Source organism: Choloepus didactylus, chromosome X (assembly GCF_015220235.1).
Source record: "Choloepus didactylus isolate mChoDid1 chromosome X, mChoDid1.pri, whole genome shotgun sequence".
Lineage (NCBI taxonomy): Eukaryota > Metazoa > Chordata > Mammalia > Pilosa > Megalonychidae > Choloepus > Choloepus didactylus.
The window spans coordinates 17,864,593-17,877,216 of record NC_051334.1 but is presented as its reverse complement, the minus strand read 5'-3'; the positions used below and the strand labels follow the sequence as shown (position 1 = coordinate 17,877,216).

The window sequence follows — 12,624 nt, the reverse complement described above, 5'->3', positions numbered from 1 at the left end:
AAGTATTGAACTGACTGTATTAAATTGCAAAATACAGTAACTCTTAATGTTAATAACAGCAAGTTTCTTTACTTGGTAATTTTAATTGCATGCTATTTTAGTTGTAGATTGATTTTATTATTTAAATTAGCCATGCCAGAATTTCAAAATGCAGCACAAACAGGATATAAAATTAACTTGTATATGATAATTATATTTTAAATGAGAATCATAACATCAGTTAAGTGAAGGATGTTTGTCAGTTTTTTGACTCAGTTATGTTCATAATTTTGAGCTGATTATTTTCTTCTGAGAAATATACATATCTCTAGTGTTGCTATTAAATAGCCCAATTGTGGTTTTATAAAATTTATAATCATCAATGTTCCTTAAATATTCATGCTTACAAAATCTTTACAGTGAGCTTTCTTAGTGATTATAATAAAACAACAGTTTTTGAAAGATTTGACTGGTAGAATGAAGCTGACAGCTGATAATTTTTTAAGTTTTAGAGTTAAATAGAATATCTTATGTAACCACCCCATTTCCTAATTTTAACTGAGTGCTTTAGAAGTTTCTAATTTCACTGTGTATGTCACTCTTGGTTTTATGAAAGCCATCTCTTTTTTAAAAATGTGAGTGTAATTGGAATCATTTTCCCCTCTCGTATACCTCCCTGCTGTCAGGCTGTACCGGGGCTTAGAGCGAAGTGCTGCTTCTCTTCCCTGCCTTGTGTGGCGAGTTTCTTTGCAGCAGATCTTTCAGACATTTGTTCCCAATCACAAGTGTCATCCTTGCTGTTCTCAGGGAAGCTAGTCATTGATTTCTGCCCTAGAGGGAAGGCAAAGGCTAACTTCCCTCAGATACAAGGTAGGGTTTCTGGTAGATGGTATTGGTTTCTGGTCAGTTAGCTCTTTGCTGGGTTTTGAGTTTTAGCTTCATTCAACTCCAATTTTACCTCTAACTTTTAGATGATTTCAGGCTTCTGAATGCTTATCTGACTGTTTGCTTAGGCTTACAGTTTCTCTATACTCGTTGAACTTGCTCCAGTATATCATTCTTTTCTTCAAACCACATTGTCCACTAGCCCCACTTAACAGTAAATAGAAATCAGATATCAGGCTTTTATCATAGGACCCAAGAAGTGTCCTGCTATAGGTCTCATATTTGGGGGTGGGGGTGGGGATAGGCTTTTTGTATCATCTGAAATATAGCAATTGTAGTTAAGTCTAATGCGGGTCACAGCCCACCGTCCTGTTGCCTTTCACTGCCGTCTGAATGCCTATGAATTTTTGAAAGATTGTTGTCTGCTACTTTTCCAGTGTCTACTCCTCTTTTTCCTTGGCTTACCCTTCTGGGTATTGTATAGTAGCTACTTTGACATGGGCTTTTCTAATCTGGCCACTGTCAGTGCCTGCAAGCAAGCCATAGCCAGGCTTTTTATAGGTTTGTGTTAGAACAAGACCTATCTTTGTGAGTACAGCATCAAATTAGGTACCCTGCTATTAGCACCCTACTTAACAGTTGGGCTCCACACTCTCCTAATCTTCTGAAAAAGGAATGAGGCATTGCAGCTTCTCTTTCTGCTAAGGTCTGACCTAAGCTGCCTCAAGTGAACTCGGTCTGTAAGCTGTCCCGGTAGGACTCTGCCACTCTGGAACCCCATTCTGTCAATAGAAATTGATGACTTAACCTATTACTCCATCTTACCTCTGCCTTCATGCCCTAAAGTAAAGAGGAGTCTTTGGTTTTTTCCATTGTTGCTTCTTGTATCATCTAAAATGTAGCCCTTAAATTAGGGGCACTGTTGTGTGTGTATACATACACACACTTTCATATTCTCTAAAAAGTTAGTGTACAGAACAGAACCATTGTGTCAGGGGTCTCTCAGACCACCCCCAGCTTCAGTTATTCACTAGGACTCAAAGGATTCAGTGTCTAGTTGTACACATGGCTATGATTTATTACAGCGAAAGGGTATATGACAAATCAGCAAGGGGAAAAGGTGCATGGGGTGAAGTCCAGGTGAGATCAGATAAAACTTGCAGAGTAGAGTCCTCTCCCGATGGAATCACACAGGAGGCATTCAGTTTCTCCAGCAAGCAGTTGAGGTAACATGTGAGAAATGTTGCCAACCAGGGAAACTTGTTAGAGACTCAGGGCCTAGGTTTTGTTGTTGTTATTGTTGTTTTATTGGGGGCTAGTCATGTGCCCCTGCCAGGCACATACCCAATTTCCAGACTCCTGGAAGGAAAGCAGGTGTTCAGCATAAACCATATTGTTTGTATAAACAGTTTAGGCACAGTGAGCCACGCTTATCTGCCACCTGAAATCGAAGTTCCCAGACACCAGCCAAGGGCCAACCTTGTAAGCAGGCCCTTCCAAGGATAGCAGTCAGGACAGCTATGTTAACTCTTTTCTGTATAACCATATTTCAAAGAGCTCAATTTCACAGATGGTAAATGTCCAAAGGGAGGAAGAAATCAATATGGTAGGAATGGTCAAGGGATGTCTGCTTAGTGCTTTGATTTATACTCTCATCACAAAGGAGGTAGGTTATAAGCTGAATCATCAAGAACAGCAGGACATGGAAAGGGCTCAAGTCAAAGATCCACATTTGACAGTAGGATATAGGATGGAGGTGGGAGGCGCAAATTATAAAGGACCTTGAAAGCTGGGTGGAATATTTAGTATTTGATGTGGTAGAAGTAAGACATCTTCTTAGAAGGAGGAGAAAGTGGTCTTTAGAACAATCCCTGGTTAGCAATGAGTAAGCAGAGTTCAAGGGAAGAGAGATGAGGTGCGGGAAGACCAAAAAAGGGCATTTGCAATGACCCAGGTTTCAGGTTATAAAAACCTAGACTAGAGTGGTGCTCATATAGCTAGTTCAGCATTCAGCTTAAAATAGGCTTTCAGGTAATTGGAAGGGAGGGTCAATTTGAGAGATTGTGTGAAAGAAGCTATGTCAAGGGCAAAGGTGATCCAGAATAATTGCATGTTTTATAAACAAGATAATTCAGTTGAAATTTTTAAAGAATTATAGTTAGACTTTCCTTTTAAAGTTGTTAATAGGTTATAGATATTTGAAAATAAATTTATGATTTTATATTGTATAATGAATAAAAATAGGATACAATGACGTCTACCTCTTAAAGGAATGATATTGACAAAAATATGTATGCATATATTGAACATATTGTTAATAAGGAGAATAAGAATTTTCTATCAGCACTGTTTTTGTTTGGAATTAAGTTTCCATACTAATACAAATGTCAAGAAATAAATCAACTTTTAAATTTCTTTCAGTTTTAATAATGTAAGATCCTAGTAAAAGGTAAGGATATATGTATTAATAAATTTTTATTTTTAATGTCTCTGGAAAACATGCCATTCTACCATTTTTGCTCTTTTATTAGTTGCATGGTCTTATGTCCAGTTTGTGATTGGCAATTTAATATTTTGGGTAGTATCACAGTATAGAATCCACGTTCATTACCCTTTAATCATAGTCTTATTGTTCTTGTGAATTCCTTTTCCTGTATTATTGAAGCCTTCTAGGGTGCATCTTTTTATGTTGTAGGTAATCATCCAAAAGCAAGGAAGCCTTTTTCCCCCCTCTAATGGTTTTCTCTGCTGTTATCAGTTGAGCTAGAAGAGTCCATTTAGTTTTAGAATTAAAGATGATAAAAAAAGATAAAATAATGGTTATCAAATTATAAAGCAATTGCTAGTTTGAAGTTGTGCATTTGTTAAGTTGGGCTCTGTACTTGAGAGACTAAGATTTAAGAGTCTCTTGCTTTTATGCCTGGGATACTCCCAATGAAATCCACTCAAGTAGCAGAATGCTGTTTTCATCAATTTACTAATACCAGTGTATCTAGTACCATATGTTTTCTTTGTCCTACTGACTTGTCATTTGATACCTGCTTTGATGTGTTTTCTTGTTACTCTGTATCTTTGGGGTTTCACATACTTTTGTAGGGATCTTGGGTACAAGTTGTATCATATAAATTAAAATATTTTGAAAATTACAGTGTGAACAAAACTCTGGCTCAGATGTTGTAATTGACTCTTCTTTTGAAGTCTGTATTTCTTTTGTTTTCTCTCAATAGGAATTTACAAACAGTGCCACAGATATCTAATCTGGAATTGTTACGAATGGAAATGAACACTACAGGAGGATATTTTGGAACATCTCTTTTTATCAGAAGTTAAAATTGGCACTAATACTGTAACTTTCTTGATAAAATAACTTTATTTTTCAGTAGTGGAATGCTGCAACTTTTTTACACCTAACAATTGCTTTTAAATTAAAATATTCAATTAAAAAATTGTATTAAATACAGGGTGGGTTTTTTTTTGTTTTCTTTTTTGTTTTTTTTTTTTTGCAGAAAGTCTCAAAAGAATCTCTTGAAGGGCATTATTTGTTGATGCTTTTTTCCTCTGAGCATGGTTTCATAGAGAGAACTTACTGAGTTTTGTCCAGATATTTATATGTCGAAAGCTTTGCTTATGTAATAAAAACAAAAACAAAAGTGTCCGAATTGCAGTGTCTGTACATGAAAGAATTTTCAATAGCGGCCTTACAGTTAGCAGATTCTATACTGGATTTTTCTTTTTCTGAGGATATTTTGGCTTATAACTTGAAGTATGCTTAAGTTTCTTTTGATGAAGGTCTATATAATTCATACATTTCATATTACAATGTAAGAAGGCTAGAGAAAAGGTGCTTCATATTTTCCATGAGGTAGTTCTGAGTGCACTGAATTTTCAGTAATAGGTCCATTCAGCTTTTTCCACAACTTTTGCTCTTTTCAAATTTCAGAATGCTACTGTGGAAAATATACAAAGATTTTGTAACCCATATTCCATCTTGTTTTTCCCTCAGGGTAAGCTTGTTCAATATCATATTTTTTAAATCTTTTTAAAAACCTGACAGACAAAAATCTCATATTTGAAAATTGTACTTTACAATGACAGCATTACACACTTTGCAAGCACATCTTATAATGTGTTTATTTTCAGTTCAGTTGATATCTATTGAGTACCTACTATGTGTAAGATAAAATTTATGGGATTTTAAATGAAATTTTAGGCCCTAATACCTTAATTCTTTAGGTTTTAGTGGTTCTGTTTAGCAGTACATACACATTCCTGATTAAGATTTTGTGAAATATTTATTTGTAATTAAACAAAATATTGCTGCTGTTTCTGCTTGAAGAAGTGCTTGCCCATTTGTGAGAACATTATTTTAATTTTGTATTGAGACTTACAGCCTTGTTTAAAACACTGTTTTACCCTTACAAAGACAGAGCTTTCTAAATCGAAATTGAAGGTAGGTAAGAACTTGGTTTTTCATGACTGATTATGAAAACTCTTATTGTAGACATTTAATTTTTTATATATTTTTAAATGGTGGGACAGCCATTTCCTTAAATGAGTCAGCAATAAGGGGGGTTGGTGAGAGCACTTGACTCATTGCTAATCAGGTAATAAATTTAGGTATATTGCCTGTCTTATGCTGTGTATCATCTCTATAGTCAGGTTTTCTAAACATATTTAACATTCTGCTTATGGTAAGAAAGAAATGCATGCTCATAGTAGTATGGCAGGTTCATATTGTGTTAATTATAAAAATCTGTGTTAAATTTTTAAACACTTTATTTTGTTTATTCCCATATTCTGGGGGACCGTTACTAGTCTTGAATATTTTGTCATTTGTTTAACAAATATTTATTGTACACATACTGTGTTGAGATTACAGCAGTGAACAAGTACAAGACACATGACCCTGCCTTTATGGTATGAGCAGGGAAAATAGACGTTAAACCTAGAAATGTAACTCCATGAACAGCACTGATTCTATTCAACTGATTTCCTCTTTAGGCATATTTGGGTAGAATTTTGGCACTGTCCCAAAATGCATAGCATATAATTTGCAAAAATACCTTTAGAACTTGGATGTATTGAGAAAACATTGAATGTGTAAGATCTAAAGCCTAAAAAGAAAGACTTGCTTTATAATTTAGAATGGAATATAAGGACAGGGACCGTTAAGTGTCTTCTTCACCATAGTATCCCTGGCATCCAGCATCATACTTAACACGTAGTAGGAACTCTTTAAATATTAGTTGAATGAATGAATGAATAGTAGTGAAGATAACATGCATACTAGGAACTAAATATCTAATTTTCATATGGAGTTTGAACAAAAGTTTAACCGTAATGTTTTTTATTAACTGGAAAGAACTTGAATTCTCTATTGCATAGACTTTAGAAGAGGTTTTTTTTTTTTTTTTTTGTCAGTCTCATATGTTATTGCTGCCTCCCCTGTGTGCTAGGCCCTGTATTGGCACTGGAAAGACAAGGATAATAAGACAGTTCCTGCCTTGAGGGATGTCATAAACTATTGTGGAAGAGATTCACAAAAACAGATAATTGCAATATAGAGTGTTAAGTACTAAAACAGACAGACATACAAAAGGTTGAGAGAAAAATTGGCATTCCTGGTTGAGCATCTTCTGGTCACGTTTCTGTCCTGGTTCCGTCAGTGGTTTTTACTGGTTTTAAAATTTGATGAGTTGGGGAAACCAGGTAAAGTGTACATTAGATCTCTCTGTATTATTTCTTGTAACTGCATGTGAATCTACAATTAGCTCAATAAAAATTTCAGTTAAAAAATCACCCATTATCTCATCACAGAGAAAACTATTATACTTTAGAGAATACATTTCCTTTTTTGAGAAAAACTATTAAATTTTCATTTTGTAACCAACTTTTTTCAGTTAATTAGCAAATTTCCTATAATAGTGTTTGTAGATGCCTAGTATGTACCACATCTTACCCAATAAATCCCACATTTTGGAATAGTTAAAAAAATTGATGAGAATACTTCCAGGCAGAAGCAGGAAAAGTAAAGCTGGATCAGAAACTCTTTCCTTCTCCATTACCTAGCAAACTCAATAACCACCAGCCACAAATTCACCATCAGCAACCAAACAAGGAAGTGGGGAGAAAATTCTAATGCAACAAGGTATATTGTGACGTTGAGCTGTCCCCCACCCCCTGTAAGCAGTACTGAGTAAAGGAACAGAGTTAAGAAAATCTTGATAATTGTCACTAATGGGCCCCAGTATGGACAAAGAGACACTGAGGATGACCAGACCATGTGGAGAAGTCGTCTTGGGAAGATAAAGACTTTGCTACTACTATCTCAGGACCTCAGCAGAAGGGGAAGGATTCACCAGGACTAGAAATTTCCCAGGGCTCAGAGAAGCCTGGGAAATCAAAAGTCTGCAGGAGTGAGATACACCTTTGGGTCCAGTGAGCCCTGATTCTGGACAATTAATGGGAACTCAGAATAGAGCGGATACCAGGTTCTCGAACAAGGTTCCAGTAAAAGGAAGGGTTATGAGTTCTGAGTCCATTAAAATGTAGAACTAAGATTTTAAAACTGGGGAATCATAGTTGTAGGATAGAATGTAAATGTTATAAATCTTGACAAATTAATGTACATTGATAGATTGGGACATGGGGGAGGGAAAGTGGGACAAAGAACTAACTACCACATCTTTCATGGCCAGGTGTCATGTCAATCCATAATGTCTAAGATTGTATTATATAATGGGGGGTGGGGGTGGGGATTAACGACCAACCTGAAGTTTGTCACTATCTTTTTTTCTCGACCTAGAGTAGTGGTTCTCAAAGTGTGTGGTCCCAACCGACAACATCAGCATCACCTGGGAACTTGTTAGAATTGAAAATTCTTGGGCCTCACCCCCCAGACCTGTTGAATCAGCTATGTGTTTTAACAAGTCCTCCAGGTGATTCTGATGCTCACTCAAGTTTGAGAATCACTAACTTAGAGCCCTTATGGTGAAGAAATGTTTATCTGAAGTTCAACAGCCCCTTCAGTTTCATTTCTAGTTTTTTGTTTTTTGTGGAGTTTTTTGTTTGTTTGTTTTTTGCATCTGGATAAAATTAATACTAAAGCTTTTAGAAATAAAAAGTATAATCCCACCATCAATACTGTCTGTAAATAGAAATAGGTCTGGAAACATGCCCATCCACTGTTAACACTAGTGATGTTACGTGGTGGGATTGTGGGTGACTTTGTGTGTGCATTTCTGTATCAGTTGAATATAATGAATGTATCAATTTTTTTTATAAAATAATCATTGTTTTTTTTAAAAGGTGTTAAGAATATTTCATCCTATACATTGTATATGTTACTAAAATCCATGTAAACAATGCTTTACCTTACCTCCATAAGCTGCCTGCTTCACCTTAGTCCAGAGGGTTTTTACCCCTTGCCATTCCTCCCCTCACATCATAAAAGTATGTGTTGTGTTGACTTTTTAATAAAAAATATTGATTTATATTATTTTAACATATTACATAACATTTTCTTTTTTAAACTTTTTCATTTTTTAAACTTTTTATTTTGAAATATATTGAAACTTACAGGACAGTTACAAAAATAATACGAACTCCATACAGAGAACTGCAACATGCCCCCTATTCCCCCAGCTACCCTGATCCACTGATTTATTTTTGCCAAATTTTCTGTATCATTCCATCTAATCATCTCTTTCTGTTTGTCGGTTTATTTATCAATCCATTTTCTGAACACTTGAGTATAGGTCATATACGTCATGTTCCTTGAACACTTAGAATTGCCATGAACATTTCCTAAAAACAAGGATATTCACTTAATGTAACCACCTTAAGTACGGTTATCAAGTTGAAGATATTTAACACTGATATAAACCTTACAGTCTGTATTCTGGTTTAGACTGTAAATAATAATGTCCCTTTGAGCCTTTTCTCCTCTCTTGCTGGATCCCATCCTGGATCATGTATTGCATTTAATTGTCATTGTCTCTTTAGTTCTTTCCTTTTTTTTTTTTAAATTGTGGGACTGTATATACAATATAAACTTTCCCATCTCAGCCACTCTCAAGCATACCATTCAATGGGGTTAATCATATTCACTATATTGTGATACCTTCAGCACCTTCCATTACTAAAACTTTCCTATCTCCCCATTATGCATCGACTCCCTGTCCCCCCTGCCCCAACCCACAGCCCTGGCAACCTGCACTCTAATTTCTGTCTCTATATGCTTGCATATTCTCCAATATTTTCTTGATAGTAACCATGGGGCTTAAATTTAACATCCTAAATCTATAACAATCTTGTTTGCTTTGATACCAACTTAACTTCAATAGTATACACACTTTATGTTCTTATACTCCCTGGCACCCCCACCTTTAGTTCTTATAACAAATTACATGTTTATATGTTATGAGTCCAAGACCACTAATTTATCATTATATTTTATGCATTTGCCTTTTAGATCCTGTTGGATGTAAAAAGTGGAGTCACAAACCAAAAATACAATTGTACCGGCGTTTATATTCACCATGTCATAATCCTCACTGGAGATCTTTATTTCTTCATGGAACTTTGATCTATTGTTTATTGTCTTTTCCTTTCAACTTGTAGAACTCTCTTCAGCATCTCTTGCAGGGCCAGTCTAGTGGCGACAAACTCCCTCAGCTTTTGTTGATACAGGATTGTCTTAATCTCTCCCTCATTTTTGAAAGATAGTTTGCCAGATACAGAATTCTTGGATGGTAATTTTTTGCTCTCAGCACTTTAAATATTAGTTATCCCATTGCCTCTTAACCTCCAAAGTTTCTGATGAAAAATCAGTACTTAATCTTGAGACTCCCTTGTACGTGACATGTTGCTTCTCTCTTGTGGCTTTCAGAATTCTGTATCTTTGGCATTGAAAAGTTTTATTATAATGTGTCATTGGGTCTATTTGAAGTTACCCTGTTTGGAGTTCGTTGAGCATCTTGGATGTGCATATTCATGTCTTTCATTAAATTTGAAGGGGGAGTTTTCAGCCATTATTTCCTTGAATATTCTCTCCGCCTCTTTCTTTATTCTCCTGGGACTCCCACAATGCATATATTGGTACGCTTGATGGTGTCCTGCAGGTTATTCACTTTTCTTCATTCTTTCTGCTCCTCAGACTGCAGTTGTCTTATGGTCAAGTTCACTGATTCTCTCTTCTGCTAGCTCTATTCCACTGTTAAACCCCTCTAGGGAATTTTAAATTTCTGTCAGTAGTCTTTGGCTCAGTTAGGTTCCTTTTCATAATTTCCATCTCTCTACTAATATTCTCTTTGTGTCATCTGTCATTTTCCTGATTTCTTTTAGTTCTTTGTCCATGTTTTCCTTTAGCTCTTTGAACAGTTCAGGACCATTTTTTGAAAGTCTTTTTCTGGAATGTCCCATGTCTGATCCTCCTCATTGATGGTTTCTAAGACTTTAATTTCTCCCTTGCCTGGAGCTTTGCTTCCTGTTTCTTTGTATGTTTGTTGAAACCTGGACATTTTGATATTTTAGTGTGTTATCACTGTAATTTAGACTGAGGTATCTGTTCCTTAAGCTTGTATCCAGCTAGTATGACAGAGCTTTCCTTGAATACGAGGAACTAACAAAAGAAAAAAAGAAGGAAATAAAGAAAACACTTTTCCCAGTCATTGCAGACTGACCTGTGTGAGGGCAATCCTTCAGAGCTTATCCATACAATGAATTTGGAGACTAGCTCCAAGCCAAAGCCTAGGGGCCCCCTTGATCCTTTCTGATTTTTTCAAAGGGTACAAATGTCCCCTCTTTCCCAGGACAGTTTCCATGCCATCCCAGGGCACTGCGCTGTTTGTCCTGCAGCCAGCAAGCCCTTGCCCCAGACAGCATGACTTGACCACTCTCCCGCAGTGTTCTGTGGGAGAGCTCTGTGAGCCGCCTTCTACGTGTGGGGCAAGTTCTGGGATGGTGAGTCCCTCAGGCCACCACCGGACGGGGTGGGCCAGAATACATGCTCCCAGTAGCCAGGGCGCCACAAGATCCTACCTCTTTTAAATAGCCTTTTTCTCTGTTACTGCAATCCTTTAACTGTTTTCTGGAGCTTTTAAAAGGATGTTCCTGCCAGTTCTTGCTGGTTGTTCAAAGCTTCTGTAGGGGTATGGAGCACTGAAGTCTCTCTCTCTACCATCTTAATCAGCTGAGCCTACTGCTATTCCTTTTAAAAAGAAAACCCTTTTTTTTCCTGATAATAAATGTTCATAGTATAGTATGTAAAACTAAAGAAAAATTCACCTATGACCCCACCAGTCATAAATATTTAGTGCAAACTATAACTTGTTTGGTATTTTTATTAGTATTTTTTCTGAGATTTTTTTTTTAATAGTTGAGATGATGTATTCTTTGCAGGTAGTCACATATATGTATAAAATGTATTTGAAATGTTTGTGACATTCATTTACCTATTATAGAGGGCAAGGGATAGGATCCCATTCCCAGAAAGTTGAAAATGTCTATAAAATCCTGACTTAACATTAAAGTTTTTTTATTTTTGTTTTGCTGTCCATATAAGTGTTTAAGATATTAAAAACTAGGTTAAACTTTATAGGTAATTTTCTAATGTCAAGTCTCACCTCAAATTCTTATACCTTCTAATGGAAATTAAAATGACATTTAGCAGAGAAGTAATTGACTTTAATATTAGGAAGTTCTTGCTTATGACAATTTCTGCAAGGGATCTCATGGCACACAGTGCTGCTATCTTAATGGTCTCTGGATAACTGTGGTGCCAAGTAAAAATGTAACACTAACTTCCTACTACAGTCTATGGGAAGCTGCAGCCTCCACTGGTGGTTCCTTGGATCAGTGATTTTTTTCTTCTGTATTTGCTTGGGGCCCTGGAGTTTGATGTGCTGATCCTTAGTCTGTAATTTTAATAATTGCTCCCCTTTTTTTTCAAACTCTGTATCTCACTTTTTGGGCAGTGGTCTGTGATCCATTTACAGCTTTTCATTTTTTCCCTATAATTTTTCCTTGCTTCACAATTAAGCATACACTTTAGTCCAACAAGCGTTCAATTGAAGCTAAAGGTCCATTGCTTTTAGCATTCATAGGGATTTCCAGATACACCTGAATTGTATAGGCACTATGATCAGCACTTTCATTTTTATGTTTTCTGCTCATTTTTATAAAATAATACTGAAGCAGAATCCAATGATTATTGCATACTTCAGTAAAAATAATGATGGTGAAGATGCAGAAATTTCTGTTGATGTCACCATGCAAAAAAGAAAATGTTCATTCCTCATGTATTGCACAAAGTTGCAAATTGTACACAGGAAAAGTAATTGGTTTCAATGTGTGGTCTCACAAAAGTTAAATGACAAAGCCAATGACAGCTTTTTATTTCACTTTAAAAATATTTTAGCACTAACCCTTCTACTATTAGAAATGTTATTAACATAACAAATGCATAATATTCTTCTGTTCACATGTACCCTTCCCATACTGTTGGAAACCTATGTGTTGGAACATTCCCTTGTCTGACCCATCAATTTCCCGAACCTGAGGTGTGACAAACCCACGCCCTCATTTCATCAGGCTCTTCCCCTGGAAGTTCATCTGGCTTCCTTGGAGGAGACTGCTTCCTTCACGGTCTGCTCAAATGGGGGCTTTTGTTCCCCCTCTCCCCTCAGGGCTAGGAGGTGGGTGGTGGGTGGCCTCTTTGATCCCCAGTTCTGTTTCCAGCCAAAATCCCTGCTCCTTCGA

The 12,624-nt window shown here is 36.3% G+C and overlaps 1 protein-coding gene across 1 annotated transcript in view; it reads left to right on the top strand.

Annotated features, from left to right (window-relative positions):
- Window positions 1-4,351, top strand: part of BCLAF3 (BCLAF1 and THRAP3 family member 3) — a 72,103-nt gene extending 67,752 nt beyond the window's left edge. The window contains 3 exon segments of the mRNA XM_037821189.1: window positions 1,846-1,854; window positions 4,106-4,146; window positions 4,148-4,351. Coding sequence (XP_037677117.1) covers window positions 1,846-1,854; window positions 4,106-4,146; window positions 4,148-4,231 — 134 coding nt within the window. The 3' untranslated portion in view covers window positions 4,232-4,351.
- Window positions 4,352-12,624: the final 8,273 nt, after the last annotated feature.